At 34.8% G+C, this 17,243-nt stretch overlaps 1 protein-coding gene and 1 long non-coding RNA gene across 2 annotated transcripts; both read left to right on the top strand.

Moving 5' to 3' along the window:
* Positions 1-4,053: 4,053 nt before the first annotated feature.
* Positions 4,054-5,046, top strand: LOC133328484 (uncharacterized). Its single transcript, XR_009754287.1, has 2 exons — positions 4,054-4,256; positions 4,881-5,046. It is a non-coding gene; the product is annotated as an uncharacterized LOC133328484 (long non-coding RNA).
* Positions 5,047-5,875: 829 nt separating this feature from the next.
* Positions 5,876-16,977, top strand: LOC133328482 (sodium-dependent nutrient amino acid transporter 1-like). The gene is made up of 12 exons (XM_061537048.1): positions 5,876-5,887; positions 7,286-7,505; positions 7,584-7,673; positions 7,913-8,138; positions 8,201-8,471; positions 10,137-10,240; positions 10,305-10,671; positions 10,731-10,830; positions 10,896-11,072; positions 11,141-11,235; positions 11,307-11,453; positions 16,840-16,977. The coding sequence occupies exons 1-12, from the start codon at positions 5,876-5,878 to the stop codon at positions 16,975-16,977; spliced, it is 1,947 nt and encodes a 648-aa protein (XP_061393032.1).
* The last annotated feature ends 266 nt before the right edge of the window (positions 16,978-17,243 follow it).

A 17,243-nucleotide genomic window follows, 5' to 3' on the forward strand; every position in this document is an offset into this window, starting at 1 on the left:
ATATTAATAATTTTGGTAGGGAGATTTATTCCCATATACGACTACAAAATACCAAATTACAGCAAATTCGATTGAAAAACGCGCTCAAGAACCCCAAAATACCAATAATTAGGGTGTACCCTTATATGAAGGCTATAAGAAAAAGGTGACCGATGTTTCTAATTTTTAGTTTAGATATTTGGCAGCAAAAAAGAACCCAATGTACCAAATTTCAGCGAATTCGGTTGAAAAACGCGCTCAAGAACTCAAAAATACCGAAAATTGGGGGGTACCCTTATATGAGAACTATCCGAAAAAATGGAACTATATTTATAATTTTTATTGGGGAGATTTGCTGTCCAATAAGAACTCAAAGTACCAAATTTCAGCGAATTCGGTTGAAATACGCACTTAAAAAATTCAAAATACCGAAAATTTGAGGTTACCCTTTTATGGGGGCTATCAAAAAAGTGGATCTATGTTTATAATTTTTGTGTAGATATTTGGCACTAAATATGAACCATCAAAATAACTTCTTTCGAAATGTACGCATATTACGTGGCAAAATTTGCTAAATAATTTATATTTATAAACATTTTTCAGTTCCCTGCCTCTAAAACTTATAAGATGTAACAACCATGGTTAAATCTTGAGAGCTATGTTCAGCTTCAGAAAATATATTTTGTTTCATTTATTGAAAATATGCCAATCGACATACATACAATTTTCTGAAATTTATTTTTCATATTATTTAAAATTGATAGATGAATTCCGAATTAAAAAGGTTTGCCATCATCAAATTCTCAAATGAGACTACCTTCTGTAATTATGCCATGCCTATGCACATACCATTCGGAAATTTATGAAAAATTGAATGTCAATCATGTGTATGAAATCGAGCAAAATATGTATGGAGCAAAATATGTATGCTGCAGCACAGTGCGCTATCCAAATTGTAGCTCGACGCAAAACCCAATACACGTTAATTTAGGTTCCATTTGGTACGTTGTGCACTTATTTGTCCTAATCGGACAAACTTTAGTTATTTGATACAACATTTAGATGAAATCGGATGAAAATATATATGGAAGCTATATCTAAATCTGAACCGATTTCAACAAAACTTCGCATACGTCAATCTGGACCTAAGTCAGTACCCTGTGCAAAATTTTGTCTCAATCGGACGAATATTGACAGTATGGTACTCCATTTACATAAAATCGGACGAATTTATATATGGGAGTTATATATCTATATGGACCTCATTTAGTACTCTGTGCTAAATTTTGTTTCAATCGGACCAATATTGGAAGTTTGGTGTACCATTTACATAAAATAAGACGAAACTGTATATGGGAGTTATATCTAAATCTAATCCGATTTTCTCCAATTTTCCAATAGGGTTCGTCCTTGGGCTAAATAAGTGACCTGTGCCAAATTTCATGAAAATCGGATCATAAATGCTAGCTGTACTTTGTCTCAGAAAGTGATTCTATGCACATTCTCAAAAGGTATCGATTCCTTTTGGCTGTTACAAACATATGCACAAAAACATAACACACTACACCACAGTATGGTGAAGAGTATAAATACTATAACCTCTAAAACAGTTAAATCCAAAACTGTATTACAATGTAGAAAAACCATAAATAATTTCCAGTTGCATGGTCTCCTACGAATTATATGGGTACCGAGTCACATAGGAATAATAGGAAACCATGTGACAAATATACTCGCCAGAAGTGCGACTAACAGACCTAAATAGATAAATAATGCCCATGTAGAACTAAGGTCATGGGCAATGGAAACCCACAAAATTATTTGGAATAGCGATCGGCTGGGATGAAGACAAACATTTTATGGGTAGACCCAAACAAAGACAAAGGAAACAAAGCAAATCTTAACACTAAACAAAAGGGAAATCTGCAGACTGGCCGGTATTCTCACAGGACATAACAGCGGTCCACTTTCAAAAGATTGGATGCAAGGGAAAAACCGGTGTAGATTATGTAAATAGGACAGCGAATTTTTCTGCGTCACTGCCCAGCTTTCTCAAGCTTCCTAACCCAATTCTTAGGAAAAAAACACCTTTCGTGAAATAACCGGCCTAAAAAAACTGAAGATCTTCACTAACAAAACAGATGTTTACAACAATCATTTTAGACACCTGGTTTACAACATTCACTTTCCTTTAGAAAAATCATGTGTATAGGTCTACTTTTTGGTATATCCCTTATTATTCATTACATTAGAAGTGGCGACAGTATAACATAGTCACTCGTGGGATGGGAAAATTTCAATAAATGTCAATACCCTATGAAATTTGCCATCAACATGTCATTGGAAAATATTGATGGTATTGGTCCACTTTTTTTGTAATATATATAAATATAGGGCCCGTTTTTTGCTTATGTTCGTTTTATCCACACTTTACGATTATACTACTAAACACACTCGATTTCAATTTACTATCGTATACGTCACCTTAATTCTGTTCCCAAATCCAGTGAATTATAATTGACGTATACGCTATGGAATTGACATTTGAGATCAAGTGGGTTTCGTAAATCTAAACGTATGTCATGGACAGTCTGGATGTTGAGTGGGTAGGTCTTTTGTGTAATATTATTAAAAGAAAGAAAAAAGGGTAAGGAATCTAGAAATACCACGCCGTGTGTGACACGTATTTTTATTCTCTGTAGTAGAGTTCCACGTGGCGTTGGAAGCTTTATTACATATATGCCTATGGTGGGGGGTATCGGAAGTTCAGCCCGACCGTACTTGTCGTACTTAAAGTGTCTTTAGAAGATACTTACGATGTAAAATACACTTTTATTAAAATATGTTTAATGTGAACACAGTCATTATATCAATTTCCAAACATGTTTAATCTAAAAGTTTTGAGATATGGGATTTTTGTGAAATATTAACTAGATTTCTTTTGAAAATGTATATAACCATTAACATAAAAATTCATTCTTAGAAGAATAAAAACTAAGTGATTTGTTAATAGAAATATTTATGAGGTGGTTTCTTGCTTTAACAAAAATCCCCCAAATGTAACCAATTCCCATAAAGAGTACAACAATGAAACGTGCATTTCATTTCACAACTTTAAGTTTGTTAAATCTTTATTGTTGTTGGGGATTTTTTACAAGCCATAAACGATTTACTTACTTGCAAAAAATAAAAAATGCAAATGTTCCATGACACCAGAAATTTCAAAGTTCCATACAATAACAAAAAAATGATTTCATTCTTCCGAAAGCATTTTATATCATCTCATGTTAACCGCCTTTCTTCACTTTGTCGCAGAAAGAGGACGGAGGCGGCGTATAAACCCAGACCTAATGACTCGTTTAATGGTGTTTACATTTATTTTTGGACTCCAACCAATATAAAATGCAAAATCAATATTTACAAATGTATGCCGACCCAAAATGACTTATCATAAATGTCAATAATTAAAAAAAAGAACCAAAGAAAAAAGCAATAAAATTATTTTTACAAGTACTTGTGACATGTAAAAATAACAAATTAATTATTCATTAAAAAATAATAATACAAAAATAATACTTTACACAAATAATACTTTCTTACACACATAATTATGTTAATATGTTTTACAGAATGTGACAGAATTTAATACAAGGTCACAAACTGGTTTGCAGAGCATTAAGAATGAGGCTAAAAAGCTAAATTCCCTGTGGCAATATGTAAGGAATATTGAAAGAGAGTATAACACACAGCCATTATTACTTATTGACTCTATAATATTTAGTCCTGATTTATATTAGGCAAGTTTACTTGCGGCAATTATTATCGTTCCCTTTTGAACTTGCTCCATGCGTCTATACAAGGCAATTCGGTTTCGAAAATATTTCTTTTTTCATTTGATGTCAATAGTTTTTTCACATTTAAATAAATATAAAATGTCAACAAATACGAAATACACAAAACGAATTGCCAGAAAATTGTCGATACAAGCAATTTTTTTCCATTTCTATTCCCTTTGCCCCTCTCTCCTACAGACAAAGAGTTGCCGCAAGTAAACTCGCCTAATATAAATTGGGACTTAGCAATATACAGGGTGAGATGAAAAAACTGCAACCATCTTCAGATTGCTGTCATTTCTAAGACACTCGTCCGACAGCTGTTAAATTGTTCCATGTAGCATAGCATTTTGGTGAGAATTTTCCACAAAAAAGTTATTCGTGATGGAATTCAAGCGTGATAGTCTGATTTCTTTATATTTGGCTGGAAAACCACAAGTGGCTGTTGTTAGAGCAATCCAGGGGACTAACCCCCCCCCCCCCCCCCCCCCCCATTCTCGGTGTCAAAAATGTAATTTAGCTTTTCAAAACTACACTAATTCAAGAATGTTCCTACAGAATTTCAAGTGAAAATCTCAAAAACTCTTGAAGGTATAGCCGATTTATTGTGTCAGCAAGAGTCATTCTCAAACTTTAAACGCATTTTTCTCGAAGCAGTGTTTTAATGAATGGCGGACACGATAACTTAAAAACTAATAATCCAATCGGTTCCAAATTTTTACACGTTTCTCTGGGAGTGTGTAGCTCTCGTATGAACAAGGCGAAGAACTTCCTTATTTTTTTAACTTAGTTTGTGGTCAAAAATAGGCGAATTTAAAAAAAAAATTTTTTCGAAGGTCCAAAATTTTTTTTAATTTTTGATCCAAGTCAATAATCCGGATTCCGATGTTCCAAAAAGGAGTTATCATGCCCGCCATCAAAAATAAGGACTTTTCTTTAGTCACTAAAAACAACAACATAACAGCAACAACCAAATTATATATGTGTAAAGTTACAAACCTTAACATGCATTGGTGTTCATTTACCAGCCCAATGAAAATCTTGAAAATTTAAAATCGAGAATGGGAGAGGTCCCCTTAAATGTGAATAAATCTTTTGTGTCTCGTACCATCCTTCATTACAGTGATACTGGCAGCGTAGCCCGACTTCAAGAAAGTGAAAGAAAACAGCAACATCAGCAGAAATGGTTCAAAAAGTAAAGAAGCGATTTGATCGAAACCCGCGTCGCAGTGGCTGGAACATGATCGTGTTTACTTGCCAAAGAGGTTAGCTGAAAATGTGAACCTTCGGTTGGCCACCAGAATTCAAGCGCCGGCCATGGTGATGGCGGGGACCGCCATAACAGCCGATGGTCGCTCTCCACTCATATTAATTAACCGTGGCATCACCCTGTTTTCCATTTTTACTAGAGAATTCTTTCCTTACGCCGAAAATCAGCAAACATTTCAGAACAATTTTAGAGAGTCAAAACAAACACTTTCTTCAGGGCATTAACTATGCACCGAAGCTGTTAAAACATGGGTGTCCATTGAAAAATTTCTGAAAATATAATTTTTCACCTTCCGGACTAAAAGCTTCAAAATACAAAAAATAGGACGGAACCGTTTTGTGTGTATGTTATTCAATCAGTCAAGACCTTGACAATACTGTCTCTTTCAGTGATGCTTATTCCTTTTCCATTGGTGCACCACAGAACGTTGATGCCGCACGCGAGCTCATCCAATTTGAAAGACCATTTTCCGCTATGTTGTCCTCTACTTGATCCTTCCATTGGATTCGTGGCCTTCCCCTTCTGCGTGAATCACCACTTGGCTCACTTTTATAAGCCTTTTGAGCTGGGGCATCTTCATCCATTCTCACAAGATGGCCTAGCCAACGTAGTCGCTGCAGGTCGAAATCGTTCACTACTTCGAAGCTGTAGTTTTCAAGTTTCACAGTTAGTCCGAGTCTACCGAGCGTTTTGCGCTTTGATACCATCAGTTTGGTCTTTTCTCCATATACTGCCAGTACCATTTTGGCAGACTCCTTTTAAATTCTTTCAATGGTGGCTGTTACCGCACGCAATGTTCGATCCAGTATGTTGATGTCGTCGGTGTGCTGTTTGGTGTACAGAGTGTCATTTCTGTTCACATTTGCATCTCGTATGACCTTCTCCAGCAGGATGTTGAACAGGTCACACGACAAAGTGTCACCTTGTTTGAGTCCTCGTTCGGTATTGAAGGGCTCCGAGAGGTCCATTCCTACTTTAACTGCTGACATTGCACCTGTTAAAGTTATCCTGCATAGCTGTATTAATTTTGCAGGAATGCCGAACGCAGACATGGCTTTAAACGCCTCTGAACGGATAGGGCTGTCGAATGCGGCTTTATAGTCAACGAATAGGTGGATTGTGTCGATGTGTTTTTCGTGCGTTTTTCCAGGATCTGGCGAAGAGTGAAAATCTGGTCAATGGTAGATTTGCCAAGCCTGAAGTCTGTAGTTGCGAATCAAATAAGAAGGAAGCGGCGTTTCTGCAGCGAGTTTCGGACAAAATGACTGTGTGCTTATGATTCTAAGATCATTGAGGCAACATTTTGGGCCGTTAATAACTACATTTCAGGACTCAGATCAGTTCCCATTTAAAGTGACCTGAGAAAGTATCACCTCAATTTAATGGATAAAATTGGGGTTTTCGTCTTAGTCGAGGGAGTATCCCGAGAAGTAGAACGACGGTCTCCGAATAAGTGGGTGGAGATTTCCCATGACACAATAAATAGGTAGTCCATTTAGCGTAGCTGTCGATTCGATTAACTGTCAAAGTGTGTAGTTTCATGAATTAATATGAATTCGATGTACAATGTTGCCAACCACGTGAAATATTACTCGGAAAAAAATCGGTACCATGACAAAATAATAAGGTCGTCCGATAAGGCCAGATGATTTTATCCCAGCTGTAAATAGCTTTCAATTTTTACTTAAACGTGATTTTCTACCAAAATTGCCGATAATATTCGCTTCTTACATGTAGGTAGTCCATTTTGCGCAGCTGACGATTCGATTAACTGCCAAAGTGTGTAGTTTCTACTTAAATTCGAAATGCAGTGTTGCCAACCATGTGAAATATTACTAGAAAAAAAATGTGACAGATGGTCGGGACAAAAACAAAGGTTTTTGCTTTTATACATGACTTTATTATTGCATCATGATACCGGTCATGGCACAATAAATAGGTAGGTCATTTAACGCAGTTGATGTCTCGATTTACTGTCAAAGTGGGTAATTTCTTCTTGAATTCGATGAGTAGCGTTGCCAACCATGTGAAATATTATTAGAACAAATTTGACAGATGACCGGGACCATGTCACAATAAATAGATAGTCCATTTAGCGCAGCTGATGACTCGATTAACTGTCAAAGTACCGGATTTTTTTCAACCAGATATTGATATGCCCTTTTCTTTTCTAATAAAATTTACTACTTCCATATCCTTGCAGCTCTCAAACAACAACAATATTGACAGTAAAAATGGAAAGACTGAAAATACCGTCAGCGATGAAGACGAACGGCCGAACTGGTCAAATGGTGTTGAATTTCTAATGTCCTGCATATCAATGTCTGTGGGTTTGGGTAATATTTGGCGTTTCCCATTTACAGCATATGAAAATGGAGGTGGAGCATTTTTAATTCCATATTTGGTGGTATTGTTTTTGATTGGTAAGAAGAATCGATTTTATGAAACAAGTTAATTTGAAATTAATTGCGATTTAAACTTTCTATTCTTTTATTTCAAAGGCAAACCGATGTACTATTTGGAAATGATTATGGGACAATTTACTAGTAAAGGTTCTGTGAAAATTTGGTCCATATGCCCATCATTTTTGGGTAAGAATACAAACACAGATAGAGAAATAAAAATTAAAAAATAATATGTATGTAAATATAAGAAGCAAAAACGTAGATTTTATCTATCATTACTATTTTTTATTCGTCGAAAGTTTGAAATAGAATTGGCGTAAATTGAATTGTTGTATGAAGAAAAAAGCAAAGCATACTTTAAGGCGTTAAACATTTAGCACATCTCCAGATAATTAAAATCACTTCCTCTTTTATTTACTTTGTAGGAGTTGGTTATGGTCAAGCTTTCGGAACAATATGTATCGTTACATATTATTCATCATTGATCGCATTGACTTTATACTATATGGTCGTATCGTGTCAAGCCGTTCTACCATGGACCTATTGCCGGGAAGGTTGGGAAAATTGTGTAGATTCTATGCCCAAAGAGGATAGCATAATACCAAACAACTCATCCTATAAATTGACCAGTAGTTCCGAGTTATATTTTACGTATGTTTTGAAAAGTTAAAACTTTGTCGATTTTTTCAATATTTATTTTTTTCTTTCCACAGTGAAATAGTAACCAAAGAAAAAAGTCAAATTGCCGATGGTATTGGTTGGCCAGATTTATATTTGACGGCGACACTATTTGTTTCCTGGATTGTTATATTCCTCGTTATACGCAAAGGTGTTAAAAGTTCCGGTAAGGCGGCATACTTTTTGGCGCTATTTCCATATGTCGTACTGGTGGCATTGCTAGCTCGTGCCGTTACATTGGAGGGTGCTGTCGATGGTATTATGTTCTTTTTGGAACCGGATTGGGAGCAGCTGTTGAATTTAAAGGTAACGGAGATTGTAGGGTCAATGAATATATAAAAAAGTGAAAGTGGATATTTTTGAGAATTATCAGATGTATTCGCTTGGATTTTCTATTAAGACAAATTTTGAAAAGACTTTCGGAGATAAAAGTTTGGATTTTTAAAATAATGTTATCGGAAGGACTGACCGTGGAATATAATTGACTGTAAGAACCCTAGTGTGGATGTTTTAAATAATATATTTGAGGCACCATCAGAACCCTAGACGTGGATTATTTAAAAAAATATTTGAAAGACTGTCAGAACAATAAGCGTGGATTATTTAAAAAAATATTTGAAAGACTGTCAGAATGCTAAGCGTGGATTTTTTAAAGAAAATATTTGAAAGACTGTCAGAACAATAAGCGTGGATTTTTTAAAGAAAATATTTGAAAGACTGTCAGAACAATAAGCGTGGATTTTTTAAAGAAAGAATTTGAAAGGCTGTGTCCGTCTGTTGAAATCAGAGATCGCAGTATTTAAGATAGTGTTCTGAAAATTTGCAGAGACATTGCTGATACTCCTACGATGTTTGGTATTGCAAATGTCATATATCGGTCCACGTTTTGCTGTAACCCCCATATAACGGTACCTCCCAATATTTGATATTTTGGAGATTTTGATCACGTTTTTTCAACCGAACTGGCTGTTTTTCGGTATTTTGGGTTCTAATCGAGTAATACATATCCGTACCAAAATTTATTAATATTGACCCAAGTTTCAGAGTAGCCCATATAACGGTACCCCTTAATATCCGGTATTTTGGAGATTCCAGACACGTCTTTCAGCTGTTATTTGGTATTTGGGTTCTCATGGTATAGCACATCTCCGTAACAGAAATTATTAATATTGTCCTAAGTTTCAGGGTAGCCACCATATAACGGTACCCCCTAATATTAGGTATTTTGGGGATTTCGGACACGTTTTGCAACCGAATTGGCTGTAATTTGGTATTTTGGGTCCTCATTGGATAACACACATGACCCAAGAATCAGGGTAGCCACCATATCCACCATAAAATATAAATAATGATATCCTTTTTATTATAGCCCCATATATTATAGCCCCACTTTTACATATTTTGAGAATTTCAATCATATTTTTCGAACGTATTTTTTCGGGATGTGCAATGCCCTGTCATGAAATGAGTTTTCTACTAGGAGGCCTTCATTAATTTTAGATATTTTGATTGCCGTTCTCATGGTGGAGGGTATAAAACATCGTTTGTATTTGTTTCAAAATGTTTTTGAAAGACTATCAAAAACAGACTATGCTAAATTTTGCAATTTATTTTTAATAATTTTCTGAAGCCCTTCAGAGCCATAATTGTGGTCTTAGGCGTTGATTTTATAAAAATATATTTTCAGGGGCTATTGGAGTCGTTAATATTGGATTTTAAAGAATATCATTTCAAAGACTATCATCGACATAGTCGTGTATTTTTCGTATGATTATTAGGAAAACTTTCCAAGCTATTAGCTTGAGATTAAAAATGTATTTTCGGAATGCCTTCGAAATTCATAAACAATGATTTTTTTGGTTTTCTGGTGAAACCAAAGGTTTATCGAGGAAGGTCTATCTTTTCTTCTTTGACATCTCAATAGAGAAAGTTTATTTTTCCAACATAAAAATCCCTGGTTTTTTATTTCAGGTTTGGAAGGAAGCTGTAGTCCAATGTTTCTTTTCCCTGGCAGTTGGTGTTGGACCGATTATAATGTTTTCATCCTATAATCGTTTCGATCATCCAATATATAGGTGAGTGTAAATTTGTTCTCTATAACCTCTGCCGATATTATAATTTATTTTGTTCCCATTTCAGAGATGCCATGATTGTAACCAGCTTGGATACAGTGACCAGCCTACTGGCTGGTATTACCATATTCGGCATCCTAGGCAATTTAGCACATAATCTAAATATTTCCGATATTAAAGAAGTGGTACAAAGTGGCACAGCTTTAGCGTTTATATCCTATCCGGATGCTATTGCTAAATTTCAGGCGGTACCCCAGCTATTTGCTGTTCTATTCTTTTTTATGCTTTTCGTATTGGGCGTCGGGTCAATTGTGGCCCTACAGAGTACAATTGTGACCATAATATGCGATCAATTTAAATCATTTAAATATTGGGCTGTCGCCCTGATTACATCGATATGTGGATTTATATTGGGTTTGGTTTATGTGACACCGGTAAGTAGAGGTGCAGAATTTTTAATTTTGATAACGATTTTGAATACATTATTTTATAGGGAGGCCAATGGATTTTGAATTTAGTTGATTTCTTTGGCGGAACTTATGTCATATTTGCCTTGGCAATTTTGGAGATTGTTGGTATTATTTGGATTTATGGTGAGTTTTAATACTGGGGGATTTTTTATATTATTTTAATATTCACATATTTAAATTCCTCACAGGCCTACAAAACTTCTGTGACGATGTTGAATTCATGACCCATCGAAAAGTTTCAATCTATTGGCGTTTATGTTGGTCTTTCTTGACACCGGTTATGATGTTGATCATATTTATCTATTCCATGGTAACCATTGAGCCACTGACCTATAAGAAAATAGAATATCCCACGTCTGCCAATGGTAACTATCAATGACATGCATACATACATAAATACGACATAGTCAATAATAAAACATGTTCTTTATAGCTGCCGGTTGGGCAATATTTGTAATTGGTGTCATACAATTCCCCCTTTGGGGATGGTGGTATATCAAGACCCATTACAAGGATGCATTTTGTAATGTAAGTAATGGAGAATTTCTTGCAAAATTTTCAAAATAATTAATTAATTTTTAATTATTGTTTTTTTTTAGACTTTCAAAACATCATTGAAATGTTCCGACGCATGGGGACCTAAAAATCCTGAAGTACGTGCCAAATGGTGGGCCTATAAGGAAGCACTTGCCGAAGAGCGACGAAAGAAACAGACGAGCAGTAAATTGGGTTTCTTTAAACAAAAAGTATATAATCTAACAAGTTCGCCCAATTGAACATTTTGAATGAACATTTTTGAATTTGTTATATTGAGTATTATTAACTAAGTATTAGTGTGTGTATATATTTAACTAGAAATAAGTTTAAAATATTTTTGAATTTATATAAATAAAATGTTAATTATTTTATCTGAAAGATTCTCGGAATATTAGACGGCATTTAGATTAGAATTTTTTATCAGGTTAACCTATTTATTTGACATATATACAATGGAATTGACAATTTAAACCCTCTGTGTTAACGAAATCCGGCACAATGTAAACGTACTATTATAAATACTATTTTTTAGAGCTATAGCATGATACAATAATAAGGTGATGTATCAAAACAAAAACCTTTGTTTTTGTCTCGACCATATGTCAAATGGTTCCTAATAATATTTCGCATGGTTGGCAACACTGCACGTCGAATTCAAGTAGAAATTACCCACTTTGACAGTTAATCAAGATATCACCTACGCTAAATGGACTACCTATTCATTGGGCCATGAACTATAGAGTGTATATTTTTTTATAATCTCTTTCAAGGGCAATCAATTTCACGAAACTTAGCACCCATCATTATAGACTCAATTCAGTACGCTATGCTAAATTACGTGCATATCGAAAGATAATTAGGGACTTTGGCGCACCATTTACCTTAAATCGGACGAAAATCTATATGGGAGCTCTATCTAAATCTGAACCGATTTTCACGAAACTTAGCACACCAAATTTCGTGCACATCGAAAGATATTTAGCGGCTTTGACGCACCATTTACCTTAAATCGGACGAGAATGTATATGGCTATATCTGAATCTTAACAAATTTTCACGAAACTTAGCACAAATCATTATACCTCAATTCAATACGCTGTGCCAAATTTTATGCATATCGAAAGATATTTAGGGACTTTGGTGCACCATTTACATTATATCGGACGAAAATATATTTGGGAGCTACATCTAAATCTGAACCAATTTCCACGAAACTTAGTACACATCATTCTAGACTTAATTTAGTACGATATGACAAATTTCGTGCAAATAGAATTATATTTAGGGGCTTTGACGCACCATTTACTTTAAATCGGACGAAAATATATGGGAGCTATATCTAAATCTGAACCGATTTTCACGAAACTTAAAGTACGTCATTCGAGGTCTAATTCAGTACGCTATGCCAAATTTCGTGCAAATCGAAAGATATACGTGGACTTTGGTTTACCATTTACCTTAAATCGGACGAAATTATATATGTGGAGGTATATCTAAATCTGAACCGATTTTCCCCAATCTCAATGGGGTTCGCCCCTGGGCCAAATAAATGAGCTTTGCCAAATTTCATCCAAATCGGATGATAAATGCGACCTGTACTTTGTTTACAATTTAACATCAACAGACGGACGGACATGCATAAATCGGCTTAGAAAGTGATTCTATGCATATTTTCAAAAGGAACCATGTGTCTATCTCGTTTCCTTTTGCCTGTTACAAACATATGACCAAAAACATAATACCCTGTATTTGTAAAAATGCCACGCCAAAAATTGGACATGAAAAGATTGATAAAACAGCAACGCTTAAAATTCGCCTTAGAAATATTTGTAAAAATTCCCCGCATATCGAATATTAAAAAATATTTTTTGAAAAATCCATACCAAAAATTTACTTGAAAAAACTTAATATAAATTCTAAGCTAACGAAGTATTGAAAAATATTTAAATAAAAAATCCGTGCCCACCAAGAACACGGAAATATAGTCACATTGATTGAAAATTAATTTGGTGTCATTGATATACCTATTAGAGCTCCTGGACCTATATATACTCAAAGATAGGTAGATATTTAATTTTTTTTGATACAGAGGTTCCTTTAAAAAATACCTTTATTTGTTACTTATAGGTGGCCTATCTATTAAAGAAACCCCCGAGTTATACAGTTACCACCTGCTAGCGCCATAAATCATAAAGCACTGCGCACGCCATATTTTATAACCCTTGAATGTACAAATATCCAACGCGAACTTTATTCTATTGATCATACTTGATTTTGAGTGCGATAAGCGTAAACGTGATCGCTGAATATAACTTTTTGATTATTATTAGCCATCTCCTCCAGTTTACTGCGCCCGCAAAAATAATTGTTATTTTTGTTTCAGCATTTTTCTTATCTGTCGACTCTGTCTGAACGGAGGTAATCGTCATAATCATAAATTAATTTTGTCCAAAATGTTTTTAAAACATTCCAAAAGAGAGATGTCTGCGATCGTTTAGCGGTAAATTGGCTAAGAAAGTGGGTAAATAATAAAAACAGTAAAGCAACGTTATGACGAAGGGTATTTAAATGAATTTGAGTTTTTCATTGAGGGTATGGGTCCAAACTACCCATAATATCGAAATTTGGGAGGAACCTTTATGTGGGGACTAAGCTGTAACTTGGGTCAATAATTATAATTTTTGGTACGGATATATATTATTCAATGAGATCCCAGAATACCAAATAACAGCCAGTTTGATTGGAAAATCTGTATAAAATCCACAAAATACCGATTATTGGGGGGTACCGTTATATGGTGGCTAAATTGAAAATTGGGTCAATATTAATAATACGGATATGTGTTTTTTAATTAGAAACCCGTAACCAAAGTTCCCAAATTTGGGGGTGCCGTAATATGGGAGCTACCCCGTACCAAAAATGATGATTTTTGGAAGAGAGATTTTTTACATAACGAGGACACAAAATATCAGATTACAGTCAATTCGGTTGAAAAATTCGCTCAATCTCCACAGATATCCAAAATTTCGGGGTACCGTTAAATAAGGGCTATCCCAAATCAAATCTTCCTACCAATTATCAACATTGAACTGATAATTGGTAGGAAGATTCTCAATCTAATGAGAACCAAAAATACAAAATATATGGCAATTGAAAAACGCGTCTAAAATACCGAATATTGAGATGTACCGTTTGTGGGGGCTCTATACAAAAACGTGGACCAATATATCCTATTTTCAATGCCAAACATCTTAGAAGTTGTAGCAATGTATGCGCAATCTCTATCTTAAATATTGCGAGCCTTATGATTTCAACAGACGGACATGGCTAAATCGACTAATTCCGAACAAGAATATATATTTTTTATAGAGTCTCCGACGAATATATCAAGGAAAGACAATTTTGATATGAATTCCACCTTATGGTGTAGGGTATAAAAAGGGCATCGGTAGGTTCATAGCAACACCAGAAGAAAATTTTATTAAATCAAATTTTCCGGCATGTGGTACTTCTAGAAACTTCTAAAAATCCTTCCTTAACCCTCTAAGTACCCAAACATTATTATTTATACTTTAATTATTAAATACTAGCGAAGTGCCCGCTACTTCGTATGCGGAAAGTGAATACAACACAAATAAATAATATTATATGGAAATCATGAATACTGTATAATTTGTTGTACTATAATTTCGAATTACATCTCTATGCCCACATTCATACACATAAGCACTAATTTCCGAAATATCTTTCTTATGTCCTTTATACAGATTCAAAAGTGATCAGGTTCTACAATTAGTTCCATTCAGCACTCTTCGGACACATAAGTACATATTTTCAAGGCTACCTCCATGTCTCAATTCTACGCTCAAACATCAATCAGTATCTCAACTCTGGCCGTTCACCCAAAATCCAAATTGTATTAATTTTAGTTCACATAGTAACCATATGTACGAATTTCCTAAACTACCCCAATCCAACAGTAATTTTTATTCCAAAGGTCATAAAAGTCGTTCGCATAAAATCAAATTGTACCAAATTTACTTTACATAAGTATAAATTTTAAAAACTACCCTCATATCTCAGTTCTACATGCCCACATTTATCATAATTCTATTTTTTAGATTTCAAGCTCTCTCCATTATCCAAATTGTTCCATATTTACTGTATTTAGTACTGTTCGTACACATAAATTCGAATTTTCAACAGTAAACTTAATTCCAAATATCAGGATTCCAGCCCTATCTATTAAACGAAATCCAAATTGCATCAAATTTAGTGCAATTTAGTACGTTTCGTACTGATAAGTAAGAATGTCTAAAACTACATCAATCCTACAATCTAAAAGTAATCTTAAATCCACCATCGGAAGTCCAAATAGAAGAATTCCAGCTCTATCTGTTCAATTCAACATTCCGACAGAATATTACATGCAGCTTTTGGAATTCCCGTTCTACCGGCTCACCAAAGTCCAAATTTTACCAATTTTAGTACTTCTTCTATCCATAGGTACGAATTTCCAAAATTACCTCAGTCATGCACTCCAATAATAATCCAAATTTAAGGACTCTCCGTTCACCAGCATCCAAATTGTACCAAATTTAGTACTATTTGTTTCTTTTCGTAGACGTAAATACGATTTTTTTAATTTTAATCAGAAATTTCAGGATCCCAGCCCTGCCCGTTCAAATACATCCAAATTGTACCATATTTAGTAACATTTAGTACAATCCTGTACACTAACAGTAATTTTAATTCTAAAATTATGGAGTCCAGCTCTATCCGTTAATCAAATTTTACTAAATCTAGTGCCGATTAGTACTTTCCATACACTCATTCATCAATAGTAATTTTAATTCCAAAATTCAGATTTTCAGCTCTATACGTTCACCCAAAATCCGAACTGTACTAAACTTAGTACCATTTAATATTTTTCGTACCCATAAGTACGAATTTCCTAAACTACCTCAATCATACACACCAACGACCATTTTAATTTCTAATTTCAAGACTTCAGCTCTATCTGTTCACTTAAATCCAACTTGTACCAAATTTAGTACCGTTTAGTTATTTTCGTACATATAAATACGAACTTCTAAAGTCATTTCCAGACATCAACACCACTTCCCAACCGGTATTCCATATAAAATTTCAAGATTCTAGTTATATATGTATGTTCAATTTATATACAATTAAAACTAAATTTAGTACAGTTTCGTACGAATTTCAGAATTCTGGCTCTTCCCCTTTGCCTAATACAAAGGGTGCCCTTCTTACCCTTCAAGTTCGAATCTCGAAAAAACCCAGGCTTATCTCACGCCTATACACCAACAACAACCCACAAGCGTCTAGCTTCAGCTGTTTCGTCTGGACGATGAACTGTCAGTCAGTCAGTCACTCACTATTAAGATTAGAAACAACAGTATTAAATATCGAATATATTCGGCAGATACTAAGGGTCTTAAAACAGGATCGTTTAGTTGCAGACTACCGATTTGTAAAAATGTCATCTGTAGATCCAAGTTTTCCGATCTACTTAGTATACCTTCAACTAGACTACTATTATACACTATTTTCCTCTTGTGTATTTTACAACAAGAACAACACTACGCGACGTGATCTGTCTTTACCACTAATTGTTGGCGGCGTCAACGCTGACGTTTACGATCACCGCCAGCAAGCAAGCGAACGCTGCCAACAAAACTTTGTGATATCAGATTTGGATGCAAGTGAGTGAAAATGTGATGCCCTCTTCTGTAGTATTCATTGAGGAATCGTCCGTTGTCGATTGAAGAACCACCTTCACGGTCATCATTCACCATTCAAGAAATAACAAAAATTACGGGTTGACACAAAGGGTTCGTTGTGGTCTATAATCGGTTTGGCGTGTATGACGTGAACGTGAATAAGAAATTTTTTACAAGACAAAAAAGAAAACAAAACCAAAAAAAAAAAAAAAACCAACGATGATGCGGAACCATTAACTAAAATTGAAAGTGATTG

Source organism: Musca vetustissima, unplaced genomic scaffold (assembly GCF_032173495.1).
Source record: "Musca vetustissima isolate MV318-11 ecotype Yass unplaced genomic scaffold, APGP_CSIRO_Mvet_v1 utg4212, whole genome shotgun sequence".
NCBI lineage: Eukaryota > Metazoa > Arthropoda > Insecta > Diptera > Muscidae > Musca > Musca vetustissima.

Coding starts and splice junctions, on each gene's coding strand:
- LOC133328482 (XM_061537048.1), top strand. Junction 8,472..10,136: donor AGCAGCTGTTGAATTTAAAG/GTAACGGAGATT, acceptor TTTTTATTTCAG/GTTTGGAAGGAAGCTGTAGT. Junction 10,831..10,895: donor TGGTATTATTTGGATTTATG/GTGAGTTTTAAT, acceptor AATTCCTCACAG/GCCTACAAAACTTCTGTGAC.